This window comes from Struthio camelus, chromosome 7 (assembly GCF_040807025.1).
Source record: "Struthio camelus isolate bStrCam1 chromosome 7, bStrCam1.hap1, whole genome shotgun sequence".
NCBI classification, from domain to species: domain Eukaryota; kingdom Metazoa; phylum Chordata; class Aves; order Struthioniformes; family Struthionidae; genus Struthio; species Struthio camelus.
This window is the reverse complement of record NC_090948.1, coordinates 14,935,971-14,956,536: the sequence shown is the minus strand read 5'-3', so window position 1 is coordinate 14,956,536 and position 20,566 is coordinate 14,935,971. Positions and strand designations below refer to the sequence as shown.

The window sequence follows — 20,566 nt, the reverse complement described above, 5'->3', positions numbered from 1 at the left end:
TGGTCTCCGAGAACTCTGTCTAATTCCTGAACCTCCTCCAACTGGTTTACGCATAAGAGTCAACACATTTGCTTAAGGGCCAGTTAGACTACCTGCCTAAGAACTAATCCAGTTATTGGCTTGGGGAGGATGTCTCATGGTAAAGAAAGCTCTGCCATATTAGGGGAAAATCTATAGTAATGTCATCAGCATTTGCATTCTTAATAGGGGAATTACAAAAAATTAATTAAACCTTTATAATTAACATCACCACTGGTATAGTGGAGACAAACCAATTTAAATTAAAGCCACTCAGAGATTTGGCTTTGAGGAACTATTTAGCTGAAGCCAAACACCAGAATTTGGTTGAAATTGAGTCAAATGTCTTTCTCCAAATACTCCAAATACTGGAAACTGAATTGTTAAAAAGGGCTTCTGCCTTGCCTAGTATCTCTAGCATGGCAGGTTTGCTGCTTCTTCACTATCCTGCCTTTCACTGGTTCATGTCAGGTGCTGGCCTGGCCTTTCCCTTCTCTCGCTCCTCCAGCTGCACCATCTCCCTCCAAATCAGGGTATAGCATCAGCCGTTCACTCGGGTGCGAATTCATAACCCAGCAGGGGCCTGTTCCCTCGAGGGCAAGCCACCTCCCCTTATATTTTTTCACTGTGCACATTTAAGCCAAAAACATTTAATATCGTATGAGTTGTATCAGACACTAGCAGCCCAGCAAGTTCGTCTCTGTATCTCAAGTGGCGCTGTCTAGTTAGACGAATTGTTTTCCCGACTGAGATGTCTCAGGGAGATGTCCTCACTGAGACATCTGTGTCCCATAGATGGGGCAGGCTCACAGTAAATAAATCACCCTCTTTAGGTGCATAATTTTACATTTATAAATAAGCTTGTTTATGCGATTAGATACCCAATTTGCATGCATAGCTCATGCAAATGATAATAAATGGGGCTTACTGGTGCACTTAGATGATGTGAAAATGCTCCTTTATTGCTTATCTTGTTATATTCACATAACTTTAAATACATCTATATTCCTTTTTTTGTTTCAAATTCTCCCTATTAAAATGCCTCCTTTTACCCAGCCGGAAAAAAAAAACCTGAACAACTAACAGCTCCTTTTTCAGGGTGAGTAGACAGTCTTTGAAGATAAATTGTGATGAACGCGCACCTCTGTCTGCAGGGTTCAATTCACCTTAATCACAGTCTTAGGTGTCCTAAACAATTTGCTTAAAGTTGACCATTGGCCTGTGCTGTGAATATTTTGTGGCTATTACAGGCTCATAGATGACAAATGTAATACTATAATTTATCTCCAGGAACTCAAGAATCAAACCCCAATAGTTCAGTTTGATTACATTTCTTGTGTAGGTTGTACATAACCCATGGCTAGCTCTGCTCTCAGCCAACACATCATTTTGGTAAAGGTAGATGAAGTCAAACAGATCCCAGTCAAAGTAGGAAGATTAAATGCTCCTATATACGTAAGAAGGAAAACATCCTCAGGCCATTTAGCTGCTGGTAAAACTAAGTCATTGGACCATTACTTCCTTTCCTATGAGATCACTAATTTTGCCAGTTTTGCACAGAGCAAATAGCCTGTTTGCCATAGGTCCTAAGACGGGGCAGAGAGGATGTTTTCCACCAGAAGATCACACTCATGTCCTCCTGGAAAATTTGGCAGAGCACAGACTTGAACGTCGGCCTCCAGCAACCTGGGCAAACCTCCTGCTGAGCAAGTTGTTACCTAGTCTGTGTATGTCTTCCCAACCCGCTCACCAGATCAGCCAAAACCAGTACATTCCCAGTGGACGTTTTAGATAAATCCATATTTTCCACTGAAAATCTGCTCAGAAAACTCCTCACTACCTGTATTTTGTGAGCATGTAACAAGGTTTTCCTGGCCTCAGTCACTGGAGAACAAGCAGAAAATGGGCTCTTGCATCTTAAGTGAGATATAAATGAAGACAATTGAACATGCTGGAGTAGCCTTGCCTGAGGACAGGAGAGGACCCTGCTTGGAGTGCAGCCCTAGTCAGCTTGGGCAGCAAGCTGCCATTGCCCAGCAAAAAAAAGCTATGAAATTAGAGCTTGCCTATGATCTTTAACAGGTGCTAAAATATAAATAGACCTGTGTTTGCAAAACTGTGGTGCAGTGCCACTGTTCAGAAAGCATCTATGATGCTGTCTCCAACACAGCACAACTGTAGCTGCAGTAATTATACAGATCAGCCATACCCTGACAGAAGGAAAAAGCACATAATGACCTAGCATCTCTGGCTTTTGCAATACAATTACAGTGCAAGCAAACAGTGATGTGCACTGTTTGCACTGCAGTAGAACAGCTTATGGCACTTTCTGCAATATCTGTCGCTATAATATTAGAAAATATAAGAAGAATATAAAGCATTCATCTTCTACCTAATGACAAACTCCATCTTCAAAATGCAAACAAGAGTAATTTTATGTGATCCATCTTTTGTAGTTAGAGCTTTATATCACAGGAGAAGACATGTTTATAGTCATCTTTTCTAGCTTTAATGGAAAATGTGAAGTTCCATATTCTTGAAATGAATGAAACACAAGCACTGCAAGAGGGATAATGACAGCAAACCTATCTTATATAGCAGATGTCATTCTATTTCTAGGGCATCTCTTTTGCCATTATTAGATTAATCAAAGCACTATTGTGCACTGTTAAAGGAACGTCAGAGCTACAGCAAACTGTACAGTACAGGAAAGGAAAGCTGCTGTTTCTACTTTCTCTCCAGTTTTTCTGCTTCTTTTGAAGGATGGAGAAGGTGGAGAGCAGCAGTGCCACTCTTGCAACTCGAGAAGTTTTACTTTTGACTCAGGAAACTGGATGGCTCAGGGCTTTCATCAGTGGCTACTGCATTTCAGACCTTGAGATTAGTTATTTAGTCCTGACCCAGAGCAGGACCAAGCTCGGGCCTTTCCTAGATAGCGGCCTCAGGGTGGAAGCTGACATTTGCTAACAGCAGCTGTTACACAGTATCAGAAATGCAACTTTTATTTCCTGATTTAAATATTAAGGGAGACCATGTTTACCTGGGCTGATGATGGTCTTGCAGAGCTCTCTAAGAGATGGGGCAGTGTGGGACTGGTTTGACAGTAGGGAATTCTGATGTCTGTTTCAGTCTTACCAATCTGGTGTTGTAGTCTGGCAGTACTTTTACCATAGGGGAAGTAAAAAAGCAGAAAATAAAGGCAAGTTTGGAAACACTTTGTGTTTCTTTTTGTCACCCAGAAAAGGGAAAATGAATAAAGTCCAAGCATCTCTTTAGGACAGTGAGAGACTACAGTCAGCTGTAGTGGGAGGCAGAAGGACGTCAATTTGTTTCACTTACCAAAGAAAAGATTGAGAGGCAACTTGACCACATGGAGGGAAGATAAATGAAAGTAGAGGGCACTCCACTGTAGCAGATAATAGCATAAAAATATCAAGCTGCTGGAAAATGAAGGTATACAAATTCAAACTGTACATAAGTGAAGGTAATTAACTATGGGAATCAGCTATTGAGAGAGGCAATAGATCTCCTTGTCAAGATCGGAAGCCTTTCTAAATATTTTATATGTAAGGTGCTGCTCTTAATTCTGAAATTCTATGGGTTGTGCACGTAGGACGACCAAAAAGAAACCGAAATCGTTAGGGGGTAGAAGTGAAACACAGGGTTTGCATGTGCTTTAGGAATTCCATTGTTTCAGGCTTGTGGTTTTCTTCAGGCATCATTCCTGTACAGTAGACACGACCAGACTGTTAAAACTGATTTATTGGTTTCAGCTTTTCCTGGTAAGCATTTCAGTTCACACAGAGTTTTATCAACAGCTCTGAAAGATTGAAATGAGCCAGTCTGGATATATTGGTCTGGTTTTGGTGTTGTAATTCACTTACGGAGTTTAAATTGATTGACCCCATAAGGTTTTGAAATGTATGACTCATGTCTGGAGGAACTATCACAGCGACAAGTTTATATATTTAGTATTTGGGGAGCCAAATGGTTGGGGATATTCTTTCATTTTGTTATATCTCAAAATGAATCACCAGCATGTAAAACATCTTCCTTCTTCTCTTTTATTTTGTTTTTTTTTAGTGTGATTTCCCTTGTGAATTACATCCTTTCCATTAGTATAGAAGTTTCCTTTTAAGCGATGAAATAACTTGTTCCATCAGCAGTTGTACTAGTGAAGCTTAGTTTTTTCCATGTCTGGGTCCTTTCTATCCACCCACTGGAATAACTCCAGGCCCCCCAGAGCAGCCACACATTGTTGCAGCTCCCTGGATGTCTCCTGACTACTTTTTTCAGCTGGCTGGACGGTTGAGAGCCAGCATCTGGTGTAGGTAGTCTGGATTCACACTTGCGATGGGTGAATGCAGAATGCCTATAGGCTGAACTCACCTGCCTCCTTAGCACATGGGCATTGAGTTGGCGGTCTTGCTCAGCCGCTGACTGCAAGATATTTAGGGATTAATTGTTGCCGAAGCTTCCGGATTCTCTTGAAATTGGTCCATGGGTCAAAATTTATGGGGGGCAGGAGTGCAGGAGCTGGCTGGAGACTAAGGACAGCACAGCTACAGAGCCTTGGTTCCTGGGAGCCCCAGCTACAGCAGCTGGGCAAACACTCAACATGGGGCTAGGGCAATTCAGGAGGGCACTGTGGGACAAAGGTGCTAGCAAATGGGCTCTTAAGTCAACTGTGACATTTGGCTTTAGCTGGCTGCCGCACCGATATGCAGAGATTGATTGGGGTTTGTCCCATTACAGGCAGGCTTAATTGAAGCTGTACCTGTTAGGACTCATACTGGCAGTCCAGTTTAGCAGCCAAGGCCTGTTCTCCAGTGGTGTTTCCCACGTTGCAATGCAGCCCTTGTCCTGAGGAACAGACTAGAAGAAGTCACAGTTTCATGAGTGAATTGGGTAGTGTGCTGCTTGGCACACAGAGCATTGGCTTACCACGGGAAATTGCTTTGCCTCCTTCTGTGGCATTCGTCATCCTGCCTAGTTTGATTTTCTTTGACTTCAGCCCTATCCCAGGTGGAAGCCAGGTGAGGACATTAGTGACTCAAGACTGACAGGATCTCTGTAGACCACTAGTGATTCTCAGGCGGTATCTGAGCCTTGAAGACTGCCCTCTCCTTTCTGGCCAGGGTGACTCCTCCCTGTGCCAGGACCCCCTCATCTAACTTGCTGATAAATTTCCTGCAACTGCTCTCTGCAGATTAACTAAGAGAGAGAGGTTGTCTCCTCTTCTCTCAGGTCTCTGCTGAGGCAATTGTCTGGCCTGATCCTCCTAAGAATCTGCAGGATTTTTTGGAAGCTGAGCCCATCTTCCCCCTTCTCTTCCCAGACTTTTGCCTGTTCGTGTGGAAACAATTTTTTTTAGCACTACCGCAGGTCCTGTGATTGCTCCCTGACTGTCCCAGGACTCCAGCAATGAACATGCAGAATACTTAAACGGTTATTGGTATGTACGGTTATGCACACTGCCCGTCGTGCAGACAGCAGGTAGTAGAAAAGTATCTCACACATGCAGGGAGAATCCAGGATTTTGGTTCTCCAGCTTCAGAGTCATAAACTTCTCCCATGTGAGACAAGATAGCTCTTTGTAGTAGTGAATCACATACCTTGTCTCTGATCCCAGGTGCAGCCCCATTGGGGAACTTCATCTCTCTCTGTCTTGCTTCATTCCAGTGATGTGGAAATTGCCAGTAGTCAATGAATTAAAATAAATACAGCACAGGAGAAGCCTGATAAGCGCATAACATTTTGCACAAAAATGTGTATGAATCTCTTCCTTTAAAAGGCATTCACTTGGAGGTGCCCCAGAGTTTTATGATCCGTGTTTTTTTTTTTTTTTATTTTACGTACGGAAAAGGGACTCATCAAACTGATAGGGCTTAAACAGGCCTGTGTTGCGTGGCGCTTAACTGCCTGGAGCTCCTATGAACTGCAGGGTGCGTGGTATTTTATGACCTTAGAGGGTGGGAGGAGGCAAGGGGGTTCATATTCAGCGCCTCTTGAAAAGAAATTAAGCGACATCTCTTTATAAGCCCTCCTATCAGGGCTTTATCTTTTGCTGGAAATGATGTACACATTACTGATGTTAAGCTCTAAGAGATACACAAGAGTATTACAGCTTCTGTAACTTACTAGGCTTGATTCTAGCACCGCATACAGCTCTCTGTTCATCTTTCTGGTTTATATTCAGTGTTTTAAAAGACAATGAGCACAAAGAAAACTATTCTGAGGACAGGCTGCTTTACAACTTACATCTTGGAAAACTGCAGAGTTGCAGTGAGCTGGACACAGTCAAATGGTTATTTCTTGTGGAAGTGCCAGCAATGCCAGAGTTAATAACCTGCTCATGGCACCTGTGTACATCCAGCTAAAGATCTCATCACACATGACACATAATTAACCCACTCTTGCCGTGGGTAAGTAAAGGAGGGATTTTTGTCCTAGCCTGAATACTGAGGTGACCCAGCATCTGGAAAGTGAAGCCCTCAAGGTGAGGTATTACTGACTCTCTTCCAGTGTTTGGTGTGGATCAGCAGGCTGTGCTTGCTGAAGTTGAGGAACCAGGAGTCTCCCCTTCTTGGAGACCTCGAACCTGTGGCTGAACTTCTGTGCCTGGGCACTGTACACAGTCCTGTGTCTGCAAATGCATCAGCCCCTCCAGGAGCGTTTTTGGGAGCAAAGCTGCTTTCCACCATGACTGGGTAAAGCAAACTGACCTCCTCTAAGTGACAGCCATGGGAGGTGGCCTGCACATTAACTCTCCACAGATGTCTGCAAATGTGTCTCCCTCTGCACACTTCCCTCCATGAGAATAATGATTATCATCACTAGGATAAGAAACTATCCCTGGATGCGGTGAGAAGTTCATAATAAGTGATCTATAGATCTCCCTTATCCCATAACGCCTTTGCCTGTCTACAGTGACTGTACAGGATATAGGTTTATTTATCAGCCTCTTTGAATTACACCTCATCTGTCAGGAGAGAGAAAATCTACATATTCTTTGAACTAACACTGGCATGAGTTAGTTATTCTGGCTGCTGTGAGAGTGACAAAACAGGCTAAACTCTTTCTTTTCCCTCTTTGTCAGATGCCTTTTCATCAAACAGAACGTTCCATAGAAATTCAGAGCAGTGCTGGCCAGAAAAAGTGAAACTGTTTGTTTCCTGTATGCATCTGCCACCCTATTTATACATGTCCCTGCTGGAGGAGCACGGAGCTTGGAAGTGTTGGGTTAGGCAGCGGTTTTCCTTTTGCTTACAGAACCACTTCTGCTGTGGTCTCTGAACCACTTTGAGCCAAGAGCCCTTTTGAGATGGGATGGAAAAGGCATTGCTATGGACAGATGCATTTTTGGTCAGAGTAATTAATACCTGTGATCTTTTAGAGGCTTTTTGTTATGTTGTTCTTAAACAAGATGAAAACTCCGACTCCTGTGCTTTTCATGTGGTTCAGCTACTTAATCCAGGCTCTTTTTTTTTTTTTACCATTGGTAGACCTAAGCATCCATCTGGGTGTTTTGCTGGTCTAATGTTTCTCCAACTGTGACATGGAGCCCTGTTGGGAAGGTGGGTTAAGGTTAAACGTTTCTACTGAGAAGGACATGAGGACTCCCAGCAGATGTTGCTAGACCTTTATAACTGTGCTGGCAGCTCTTTCACTTCAGTTCAGCTAGATGCTCATTGCATGGTGTCTGTGCCCTCGGGATTTTGCAGGATGAAGTGCTAAGTAAATGCTGAACTCCACCTTCCAGGCCAAGACAGACACCAGTTCACTTGCAAGTTTGTCCTGTGCTCTTTGCGTTCAGACAGCTCATTGAGCTTGGGCTGCAAGTGCTGCCAGATCAAGAGCTCCTGCAAGTGTCTGGAGTTGTCAGAGCTTTAATATTCCTCTGGCTTAACTGCAGTGTGCATATTACTGCAGCAGAGTAATAGACCACGCTACCCTTCTTAGCACAGTGGACAGCAATGCTCCAGTGAAGCCCTAAAGCACTGGTCCACCTGAAGCTGTAAACTGTTGAGCTCATGTAAATGGGATCCAACTTTTACTTCCCTAAGCAGAGATTAAGTCTGACATCCTTCTGCCAATACAGGCCTTTTGGTTTTGCATGCAAAATCTTCCAGGCTGCTTTTTGACTTATTTCTGGACCTTTGTGTAGCATAATGCAAAAAAACCCTATATGTTTTCAGAGGCTCGTAAAGAACAAAATGTAATGTTGTTCTTTTGAAAACAGTTTTAAAAACCCCAGGAAATACTTGAATGCAAAAAGCCCAATGGATCATCAGCTTGGTCACCCGAGAGGCAGAGATGAGCTGCAGCCCAGAGGCCAGGCTCTCAGCATGGCTGGCCACAAATGCTGAGCCCAAGGGGAAGGAAGCTCTGGTTTCTGGTCAATGCAGTATTGTTCTCATCACCGTGGGAACGTAACAACTTGCTGCGTAAATACACGTATTTTGTAGCATACAGAAGTGATGGATGTGATTACATCCTTCCCGAACATTACTGTTGACTTTTAACCACCATGTGCCCAGGCAGCTACAGGTGCTTTGTTCCTTTGTTTTAGCATGATGTATTCAAAAGTCCCTGTTGGGCAAGACCTAAGTGTCCTAATTCCACAAAGGTCTGCATTCGCTGAAGTTAAAATTGCGTCTCTACCTTTTTCTATAATGGGCGGCTGAATAAAGGAAAAAATGAAGTGGGAAAGTTCTATACCAGTTACATCAATGAGCAGAAAAATAGGATGTATATGGAAGATTTTCCAGCGAAAACCAGGAAGAGCCAAATTTAACTGCTAGTCCTTTTAGATTCTTGCACCTGGTTATTTACCCAGGTAATTATATACTAGTGGTCTTCATAAAGCCAAAGATCGCTAGTAGATAAGGTTAAGTCCATTAATCCAGTTGTCATTATTCCAGTCCCAGGAATGGCCCTACGTCTCTATCACCTCTTTCAGGAACAGGTGCCAGAGTAAGAAATGCGTTGTGAACACCATAAATTGGCACTCTTCCAACCATCTTTGGTCTGAAGAAAACAATAATAAGGGAGCAACATACTCTTTGGCAGTAGTGTACTTTTCTCTCATTCTCAGCTGTAGTTTGAGCCTGAGACTCTTAACATACTGCTAGTTGGAAATAGCTGCTTCAGATTCATGGCAGCTGCTCCACTGCCCCCTGCTCTAGGCTACAGAGGTTCCCCTGGGCATTTACTTGCATGTTAGCAAATGCTTCTGAGTGTGTTCAGCAGGAGAATACAGACTGCACATTGCTCTTACCCACCTGTTTTTGTTGTGGTAGTTTTCTGATTCTTTTTCTGGAGCCTATGCAGTAATAAATAGGTCAACATAATCACTTTCCTATGAGAAAGAAATGTAGAAATACTATTTTTATAAATGAGAAAGAGTTAAAGGGGGGAGGTTAATTGACTAATTTCCTGTATTTTTAGGGAGTATTGCCATTGTATCTGGCCTGTTTCCCAACTTAGATCCTTCAGCAGCACAGTTCTCCCCAGACAGCTGTCATTAAGAGTGATGAGGGAAAAGATGCTTGCTTAAAAACTGGGATGGCCTAAGGAGAGTGGATTGCAGTGTTCTGGGAAACCAGCCTGTCCACAAGAGACACGAGAGCCAAAAGCATCTCTGTGGGCCACAGCTGCTGTGTTTTGGTTACAGTTAGGACTTTCTGTAAAGGGGCAGTTACTGATACAGAGGACTACTCTAGTAAAAGTCATAGATGCTGGATGGGAGCCCAAGAGCTGATGTGCTTCACCCTCCTGTTCTTGTGGAGCTCTAACCACGAAGATGCCACAGTCTCTTGAGGAAGTCTAACCGCTTTTCAGTGCTTCTCTATCTGTATAATGCCTAACATGAATGTCCTAGGTGTATGAGCTCATGATTTATTGTCCTGTCCAGAACGTTCACAGAGGAGAGATTGTTTCCTCCCTCATTTTAACACCCTGTGAAAACTGTTACAATCTTATAATACAACAGTTTTGGTTGGAAGGGACCCCTGGGAGTCAGCTTGTCCAACCTCCCGCTCAGAGCAGGGCTAACTTCCAAGTTAGCCCTGGATCCTATCTGGGCAGGGTTTGAGTGTCTCCAGGGACAGAGATACCGCAATGTCTCTAGGCCCCCGTTCCAGTGCTGCCAGACCCTTGTATGACTTTGGATTGGTGTAGCCTTCTTATAACAGGACAGTACTGTTGAGTTATGGTCATCTAGTGACCTCCAGCAGTCTCCTGACCTTTCCCTGTAGGACAGCTGTATTTCTAACTGAATGGTCCAATTCCCTGTCCTGTACTTCAGTAGCTGATTGTCTCTGCCTAAGTAATATTTTGCATTTGATCCTATTGAATAGCATCCCATTTATTTCTGACCCAATTTCCAATGTTGGCAGGATCATTTTGCGTTATAAACCTGTCCTCCAGCAGACTAACAGCCTTTCCCAGCATGATGCCAGCACATTTGATAATCATACTCTCTTTTACTGAAAAATATAATATTCTCTTTCCTTTTGTGGCTGGATGTATAGGTTCATTTGTTTGCACCTCTCCAATAGTGATGACACAGAAGTGCAGAGAAACGGTCAATCTGTGCTGGATTTTGTTAGTACAAGTGCTGCAAAGATAAAATAGCAAATGGAATTGATTCAAAAGCCATTTAAAGGCAATTCCAGTGTGTTCAGCATGTTTGAGATCAAAGTCTAACAGAAGAGACAAGTTATCTGGAGCCTTTACAGAGAGGAAGAATGTTTCTAAATAAGTATTTAAATTGATTTATTTAAAATTATTTACTTTTAAAAATAATGATTTGAAAGCTAGCTCTTGGTGGGAGCTCTGTGCACACAATGAGCGTGTTTGGCCTTGAGCGCATGTATCTGGTTTTAGTTAAGCTGGCCACACTCATTCCGCCCTGCACATGATCTCATTCCACGTTCCTTGTCATGGTATCTGCACACCATCCAGCAATATATTAACAGCATGAGTAACGTGTCATATGTTGATTATTCTGTCACTAAGGGAGAAGTTTGTCTTGTCTAGTAAGGAGTAGAGATTATTTTAAACAAAGCTCCATACTTCTGCTGGAAAAAAAGTCAAAAACTATGCCCTGCACTAAGAGAAGGATTTGGGAAGGTGTATGCTAGTCTTGGGGTCTTTGGTAAGGCCATCTTGGGACTCAGACCAGCCACTCAGCCAGAGAAGATTGTGGTTCCTTCACTGATGAGCGCTCCTCGCACTCCTCACACAAAGCGGTCCTTTGCACTGCTGCCAGCGTTCTTCATCAGTTCATACTCTGTGACACTTGGGACATCTCCAAATTCTCCTATTAGCCCAGGAAAAAAAAAAAATCTCTTAATAGGCTTTATTTTGCATTTAAAGTGACCAGGCTGGTGTTAGAAATGCAACACGCCATGTGCGAGCTGAATGGAAGCAACGTCTCCAGGCTGCAGGGAGGAGTGGGAAGGCTTGAAAACCGTGTTCAGCTGTTCATTATTCACATTTGGTATGTGTGCAGTGACCGAGCTGAAATCTGTGCCCCTGCTGGGCCTGTTTACAGTATGCGTTACCCACAGGGCAAGTTTTCTGCTAGGGTCATCTGTCAGATTGGAAAGGAAGGGGCATGGCTAGTGGCTGTCATTAGACGCTGCCCTGCTCTCTGTGCATACTTAGTGAGCCGAACTCCAGCCTCAGCTCCCATCTGGGCGATAAACGAGGCTGCTTTCTACAGTGTCTCATGTGTGAGGGCCCTGAAGCCCTTTGCAGTCAACCTCAGACTGCACTCGTGAGGAAAGCACTCCTCGTTTGAACAGTAATGAAACTGAGGGACTGAAGGGTGAAGTGACTTGCCTGTTGTCCCATATGCAGTCCGCAGGGCGGATTTAGACCCATACACGGCCTCCCCAGGTCCCTGTGCTGTACTTTAACCGCTCAGTCTCGTTCTGCTAAAAAGGGCAGGAAATCCTGGCATTTGCTGCTGCTCTCTTTTTAGTTTGCGCTCCATCTGAAGTTGGCACTTGGAGTCCCTGCTTCCTGGGCTTGGTCCTCATTTGCTTGATAGCCTCTCTGTAAATAGGAACTGAAGGACCTGTTCTGGCGCATGCTCCTTTTCCTGGCCTCCAGCTGCTTTTTTCCTCTGGAGAATAGGCTCAGACTCATCGAGGACACTGTGGAATCAAACCCTCTGTCTCTCTGCTCCTTATATGGTAACATGAAGACGTCTAAGCATTTTAGCTCTGATTTGGAGCTACCCCCGCTTGTTTTTTCCCTGCTTGTTGAGGAATGAGAAAACTGTGGACAAACTAGTTCTTACCACCAAGAACCTATACCTTGGTTCATGCACTTGTGTGCTACTGCCTCACCACTATATTTTATTGCGGTCCAGGCTGCATGGTTAGCAATGAATTCCCCCTGCAAAACCTTTGCAGCAGCCAGGCTTGTAAACATCCCCCTTGAGCTTTTCTTCTGGAAGGAGCTTTAAGTTGCTTGTTATTATAACAGTGGTAGAAGAAACAGGCTGAGATGGAGGGAGGATGCAAGGCAGGCTCTGGAGCAGAATTGCCTTCTCTGGCAAACAGTGCACTAACACACATCTGCTAGTGAGCTGTGCGAGCAGGAGGCAGTGGAGCTGGAAACTCCTAGAAAGGACCTTCAGGGGCTCTGCACCCTTGAGCAGTCACATCCAGGCAAGCAGGGAGCAGAAGAAATATTGCTGTTTTCAGGGATGGGGGAAAGCATCCTTGTTCTGCATTTGGGTCACTTTTCTCTTGGTTGGCCTGAAGAGGTTTCCACCCAGATTTCTGAGCAGAGCAGTGACCAGAGCTCAGGTTTTGCTGACAGGAATGCCCTCGTATTCATCTCTGGGAAGTCCTTGTGTGACTTTGCGTGGCTCTGTTGGAGCCTGGGATGTATTTTGCTCTGGGTTAGTATAGAGTGTTTCAACCAGGTGATATGTAATTGGGCTGGAGTCCAGCCCAGCCTGCTGCAGGCTGTGTCTCCCACTGGCTACAGGCCCAACACTGGCTATAGTGCTAAGGGCACACATCAGGATGAAACCATAAAGGAAGTAACTGCATTTAATGACTTGTGACCCTTCGACGGGCAGAAGCAAAGCGTTATGAGGGCTAAAGGAACTCCAGCTAATTTCAGGGGCTGTGGAAGCCCGATGGCTCTTCTGGGCCAACTGCTATTATTTGGAAAGGTGTGTGAAATTTTTCTTTATCATTTCCCTAGATTTAATGCTGATGAGACGTGAATCCTCACAAGCACTGAGAGTTGCACAATGCAGCTTACCCCCCCCCCTCCCCCCCAGTACTTTGGGCAAACCCAATTAAAAAAAAAAAAAAAAAAAAAAACTGGATTTCTTTTCTCTTGGTGCAGGTTCCACCATATTAGCTGAGCGGCTGGGGCTGTCTACACCAAGCTCACCCACATCAGCACCAAATTCGCCTACCGTCCTCTGCAGTGGTGTCTCTGACCCCATATTGTCTACATGTGGCTCTGGCCCACTCTGCAGCTCCATCAGTGGTAAGTTTGGTTGGATTTTTCTTTTTTTTTTTCCCCCTGCTCCTTGCATTTGCCTTCCCTTGCCCTGCCTCCCTCCTCCTCCTGCACTGCCTCCCTTCACAGTCTTAGGCTTATCTCCCAGAAGGACTCTAAAGGCACAGTGATGGATGGAGGCTCCTGTCAGCTCCCCTAGGGAGGAAGGAAGAGCCTCTGCAAAAATCTATTTTCTGCCTGTTTTTCATGGAGGCTGCTTAGATGCCTAGACAGTAATATTTCTGCAACTGCTTTCATCATGAACGGTCCCAGAGGAGGCAGCAAAGTTTCTATGTTATGTGCGTGGCCCTGTGACGCAAAGCTTCTTCCGGAGAGCTGTGTAGCAGTGATAATGATGCACACTAGCTTAGGCTAGAGCTAGGAATATGCGTAATTCACACCCATTTTCAATCTCTTCACACCTACAGTACCTCCTTCAGAAAACGTCTGTATTGATATTTCTAATACCCTGATGAAATCCACTGAGATTGTGGATTCCACACAATAAATAAATGTACATGCAATAGAAAATGGTAAGGTGTAATGCAGCATTTTCTTAAACCCCAAGGACCTGTGTGATCCTAAGGCATTGATGGTGGGCGGTATAACTTACCAAGTCTCTGTCACTGCTGTCCAAACCAAGGTTGTTTTCCTTTGAAGGTACCTCTCAGTGTCAGGTCTAATAACTGGTGACAGCAAGCATTCAGATTCTTAATGGCTTTTAGGGGGAAAAAAATTATTTTATTATCTTGCTACCTCAGCTGGCTTCATTGGGAGGCCTAGTCACGGGTGTGTGGTGAGCATAAGTACTGCAGTCCCTTGTAGCCCTCATAGCAAGGTGCCCACTAGGTGCTAGATGCTGTCCATATGGTACCACCCCACTGCTCAGCAGGGCACAGTGGACCCACATTCCTGGGGTAGCCCTAGAGATGAAGCACTGATCATCTCAGGAGCTGCTGCTGCCATGTGCTGCCTGGTCTCTGCCTTGTCAAAGCAGACAGCTCTCACCATCCCTTCTAATTTGTCCTCCTTCATTAACGTTTAGACAGCGGTTTGAAAAAAGTGGCACTGCTCTTTGTCCTTGCTGCCGGGAAGAGCTGTGTCTTGATTTGCTCTATATGGGTGGCAGATCCCAGTGGCTGCGGCTGCTCTGCTGCCCTGCGCTTTTGCATGTGAGCGCAGGCTTGTACCTGGGTGGGTGAGGGAGCAGGTCGCAGGCAGGACTCTGGTCCTGGAGCATCCGTATCAGCCAGGGCACCACGCAGCTGGCACTGGGTCAGCAGTTACCCCGGGATGTCCAGAAGGCTTTTATGCAGCATGACTGACCCTCTTCCTTGCGTTTCAGGCACAGCGCCCAACTCTCCAGTCAGCTTGCCTGAGTCACCCATCTCTCCGTCCGTCTCAGGGCCCTGGGGAGATGAATGCACCATCTGCTATGAGAACATGGTAGACACAGTCATTTACTCCTGTGGACACATGTGTCTCTGCTACTCATGCGGGCTGAAGCTCAAGAAGATGGCCAATGCTTGCTGCCCCATTTGCAGACGGGCCATCAAAGACATCATAAAAACCTACCGCAGCACTTAGAGCAACAGCAGATGCTGGTGCAGGACCGGGGAGGCGGGGAGAAGGCTGTGAAATAACACAGGTCCTGGTCTCTATTCAGCACCTGGGCGATTCAACAGCCACCACCACCCACCGCTCCGATCCCCTCTTCGACAGACAACAGTCGAGACCAGCTTAGCAGCTGCTTTTCTGCCCTCCGAGCAAGCCCTGGGGCTGAACTCCTGTGCGTCAGGGAAGTCATCACGGACTGCTCTCCCCCTTGGATTTTAAACTTTATCTCAAAAAAAACAAAAAAACAAAAAACCAAAAAAAACCAGCTGGAGCAATCGTCCCTTTTCTACACCATGCGCAGAGGCAGGGAGGCTTCAGTGCTTGGCAGGGACACTAAGCGGGAAGCGGTGCGACGCGGCACGTCTGCTGCCGAAGAGCCGCAGCGTGCAGAGGGCAGCTGAGCAGAAGAGGAGAAACAAGCAACACGTTTCCGCGTGCAACTCGCCCGATGGTAGGAAGCCCCCTGAAAGGCCGGAGCGAGGCGAGCTTTCAACCGGGGTGAAAAACGCAGCGAAGCTGTGCAAAGCAAAAGGACTGGGGCAGGTACAGGCGAGAAGCTAGAAATCAAACAGCCCAAATCCCTCCTGCGGTCGAGCAGCCCTCAGCGATGGCTCCCGGGCTGCCCCCAGCCCCTCCTTCCCCCAATTGCATGACTAGCAACCCTTCTCCCCACCTCCCCTCCCCCAAAATTTCCTATCCCTTGTCCCGGACGGTCTCCATGCAGCACATGGGATCCAGCAGCATTTCTGCTCCCCCTGGGCCTGTGGGGGAGGGAGATGCAGCTCCCCCCCCCCCCCCCCCAAATCAGCCACTTCTGAAGGAGACCAAAAAAAAAACAAAAAAAAAGGAGTTTAAAAAAAAAAAAAAAAGCCCCACTGGGGAAGAATGTATAAACCCACATGTCTGCGGGTCTCATTTACTGGTAACTTTATCACTGTGCTTTAAAAACAGAAATAGCCAGGTGGTACTTAGCCCTTCACAGCCAGCCCGCCGGCAGGACATGGCTGTCCTTACACGTGACACGGAAAAGAAAAAAAAAATATTATGTAGCTTGAGGAGTTTTGTTTGCTTTAGTTGATTTAAATACGGTCCCCCCCCCCCCAACAGCTGGACACCCCGCTGCTGCCATGGTGGGGCTCTTGGGCTGCCTGCAATGGCCGCCCCACGGTGGCCGTGGCAACCGCCGCCATGCCAGCTTCCACACAGGCCTGGCCCAGGGCTACTGGGCCTCCGGGGTTTCCCCGGCCGGCTCCCCTCCCGCCACCAGCGGCCTCCGGAAGGAGGGCTGCGCAGGAGGGCGAGGCAGCACCGCAGCCCCAGCGGGCGGCGAGGCCGCGTGGTGCAGCGTCAGCAGCAGCCTCGGTTGCTGCCATTTTGCCCGCCCCGGCCGAGGGGGGTCAGGCTGGGGACGGGTGCGGGGTGGCGCTGCTCGGGTCGAGCCTTTTCCTGCCCTTCACGGCCGCTCCGGGGGCCGCAGCGGCTCAAGGCTAAGAGCCCAGTTGCTTCCTCCAGCGCAGCAGGCCCCACGGCAGCAGGCCGGCGGGAGGGGAAGCCCTGGGGCAGGGGCCAGCCCCACTCCCTGCAGCGGTGACGCCGCCGTGACTGCGCGTGGAACCGCCACCCCTCCTCAGCCCCGGGGCAGGGGAAACATTCGTAAAGATGCTACTAGCGGCAGGAGGCACTGCAGAGCCTTTCTCCGGCGGCGATATCCTCACTATAGCCTATTGCAGGGGTCTGTAGTTATTCCCCACCCGCCATGGGGAATACTTAACTTGAAAGCTGATATTCTGGTTACAGGGATTTTGTGCTTTTTTTTTAAACTTTTTTGTTTTCTCTTTTGCACACCTCTCAAGCACACACTTCCCCCCGGGGGGGGGGGGGGGGAAGGGCCAAGCCCAGCACCCCAGGCTGGCACACGGCAGCCTGTCGAAAGCCCTGGACCTTCCCGGCGGACCCAGGACTCCTCCTCAGCAAAGGGCTCGGGAGGCTGGCCACCAAACCGAGCGCTAGTCTAGAGCGGCCGCTGCACCCGTGCCAGGAGCGCGGCCGAGCTGAGCGGGCACAAAGCCACCCTCCCTCGTCCAAGGACAGGGAGTCGCGGGGAGCCTGTGTCGGGAGCTATTAAAACACCAGTGCAAAGCTTTGGGAGCAGAGAAACCCAAGGGGTAGAAACATGAAATAGTGGACGTGGGAAAACGTGCAATAAGCAGCCTCCCGAGCCTTCATCAAGCCAACGGGATCGGTTTCCTTCTGTGCAGGGCAAGCCAATGGGTACATTTTATTTTTCAAGAAACTCCATCCATGGGTACCAGTGCAGTGGTGTGAATTCCCTTTTCACCTTTTGAAATCAGAGTGTTCTAATATATAACTGTGCTTGTTTTACTGTGGACCAAACTCTAGGAGTTAGCAGCAGCTGAAACCTCCCCCAGCATCCAAGCTCGAGAATTAGGGTTCAGTCCTGCTCCCGGCCTCAGGTGGCCAGCGCCAGCCCCAAAGCACAGCTGACTTCGGGACACGAGCAGGCAGGAGAGGGGAAAGGCTCTCTCCAGGGAGAAAAAAAACAGCAAAAGCAGTAACAACAATGAAAATCCTAACATTATGTTTTGTTTGACTTGTGTAGGTTTCCCAAGTACCTCCGTGTTCTTGTGTCATTTGCATTTCATTGCTTTACTTTAAGATGTTTTGTGTTCTGTTTAAAGAGAAGAATAACTCATTGTGAAAATTTGGATAACTGTGATTGTGAATAAAGTTGATTTAGGTATCCCACAGCAGTGTGAGTGAGTGAGTGAGTATTTGCTACTTGCACAAGAGTAGCCAAAACATGATGGGCCATGTGATGTGGAAGTATGAACAGTGACAGGAGAGCCTGGTCCTTGGAGGGGTAGGAGGAGGCAGCCAGGTGAAGGGAGTTCTGGCTTTTCCCCAGTGCGTGAGGGTAAAGGGCTGGCTGCAGGGCTCTGCTCAGGAGCACACCTACATCATGGTTATGCGAGTTTTCCCTCCCATCCTTTTGTTTAACAGTTCAACAGATGAGACACACTGGCTGAATTGCTCTCTCCTGGCACAGGACATATTTGAGTTGGCATCTTCTCTCTCCATCTGCCAAGGGATAGGAACTGCTCATGAGAGGTGGCCTCAGCTTCTCCAGCTGAAGCTGTTCCCCCCTCTCAGGTGGAAGGTACACTTCATGCTTTCCAAACCAGGTGAAGCCAGGCCACTTCTGCACCCCAGCCTTTCCCAGCAACAGCTAAAAGAGCAGTTGGCTGTTTGGGCAAGACAAGCTTGCATATACTTGTGCTTGTATGAGCAGAGCCATGCCCAGCTTCTGCTTTCCTAGGGCCAGGAGGACCTCTAGCGGGTTCGGATAGCCTTCTCCTGCTGGCTGTGCAGCTGCCTGGCTGGAGCATGCCTGTGTGCAGGAAGCACACATCCCAGTGGGAGCAAGCAGAAGAGCTGCACAATGCAGACTGCCTTTAGAAACTGAAAACACTCTCCGACTGCCAGACTGCCTGGAGACATGCTGAGCCCAAGCACCATGGTGTATTAGGCCAAGCAAAATGCTGAGATGCTAGGCCAAGCTCACACTCTCTTATCTCCTAGGATGAGAGAAATGGGACAGGGCAGGCGTGCCCAGTGCCCCCCAGAAGCAGCCTAGGCTTATTCTTTCCCCTCCCTGCACTGCCTTATGCATTGTCTCCAGAAAGCTTTGTGCACCAGTTTGAGCATGTTCACTGGAGTCATTCTGCTCTGAGCCCCCTTCCCAGGCCACCATCCTTTGCTCACCACATACCAAACCAGGGCTGCAATTTCGCCATCATACATGGGCTATTTCTGCTGCATGTTCCTCTTGCCACGATGAAACCTTCCCAAAGGCCAAGTGGTCCTGCCAGAGGAAAGGACCCACAGTCCTCTCCCTGCTTTTAAGACACTTCCCAGGACTTCCCCAGTAGAGCTCAGGTCTATAACTAGCTGCAGCACTGCCAGCCTGCAGGGCTGGAGGCTACTGGCCTCCCAAGGAGGGGAAGGAAGAGGAGGAGGAACAGAAGGAAGAAGGGACGCTCCCGAAAGTGGTCCAGGCACCGCAGAGGTACTCCGGCATCGCCACCTGCTGACCTGCGCCTGGAATGGCACACACATCCTCCAACAGGATTCCCCCCCACACCCCTTTAAGAGCTATTTTTTTTCCTTTTCAAATACTCATTTTAACACAAGTGGGACCAGAGGAATTTAGTCTGGTGTTGGCTCTCAGAGAAAAACGGAGAATTAACAGTGAATGGGTTGTGTTAGTATATTATGATGGTACAACTCCAGAAAAACCATTTCAGCCCTAAATTGGCTGGCAACGACCACGTGAAGAGAAAGTACATTTCCCAAGCACAGACTTCACTATGTGCTACTTAGGATCCAACTCTCAGCATCTTTCCTCTGCCCCCCAGGGCTGTGGAACCCAAACAGGATTCCTCCTGCAGCAGTCACCTGTGTGCCAGCACAGAGGGACATCTTGCAGGTGCTTTTAGCAAATGCTCTGCCTCCAATGAGAGCTGGGCTGATGCAGGGCCTTGGTGAGCCTCATCTCTGTGCAGGATGTCCGAGAAGTGCTACACCACAGAGCAAACAGCCCCACACTAAAGTGAGGGATGCCTTCATGCAACATCATTTTCTGCTGCAGCACCACAGAGCTGCGGAGGGCTAACCCACCTCTGGTTCTGCTTTAGAAGAGGTGAAAACAAGGCATGAGGAATGACCCCTTTTCAGCTACAGATCTGCAAACTACTAGCAGACAAAAGGAAAGCAGGAATCAACCAGCACTTCATGGAGGGCTCCATAGCTGATCTACAGATAGAAGTGCTAGAGAAAAACCTCATCCCCTATTTACCACCCAAGCCTCTGCCCCCTGCCTCTGCAACCACGAGGAGCCATTAGAAGCTCTTTACTTTTACATGTCCAGCCGCTACTTCACATAGTCCAAGTAGTAAATGCTTCCTCTTACCTGGGCTTCCAGCCCTCAAAACCAGCAAGAAGCAGCTGGCAGAGCCCAGCACCCTTGCCCCTTGCAGGATCAGATCATAAACACCCCATGTGCAAGCACAGCCTGCTCTGCAGCCTGCAAGCAGGTGTGTTAACAACTCATCCCAGCTTGCACAGCAGGCCTCATACCACAGAACCGAAGGGCCACCCATGCAAAAGGACATTCCCCTTTTTACTTTGGATCTGATGCCACACAGCTCTCCAAAAAGCATCTACAGTATTTTAAACCTTAAGATCTTGCTCAATACAGAGAAAAGATCTTCATATTTGAGGGCAGAGGTTAGCAGTCCATGAAAGTCTGTGGATTAGAAAGTAGAGAAAAATACAGTACAAAGTAATAATTTAGGGCAGGGGAAGAGAGAAG

At 47.2% G+C, this 20,566-nt stretch overlaps 1 protein-coding gene across 5 annotated transcripts in view; it reads left to right on the top strand.

Annotated features, from left to right (window-relative positions):
• Positions 1 to 17,942, top strand: part of NEURL1 (neuralized E3 ubiquitin protein ligase 1) — a 165,142-nt gene extending 147,200 nt beyond the window's left edge. For all 5 annotated transcript variants that reach the window (XM_068949748.1, XM_068949749.1, XM_009665605.2 and 2 more), the window contains 2 exons: positions 13,399 to 13,545; positions 14,903 to 17,942. In XM_068949748.1, the coding sequence (XP_068805849.1) occupies positions 13,399 to 13,545; positions 14,903 to 15,144 (389 nt within the window). In that variant the 3' untranslated portion in view covers positions 15,145 to 17,942. The remainder of the gene's footprint in view (positions 1 to 13,398; positions 13,546 to 14,902) is intronic.
• Positions 17,943 to 20,566: the final 2,624 nt, after the last annotated feature.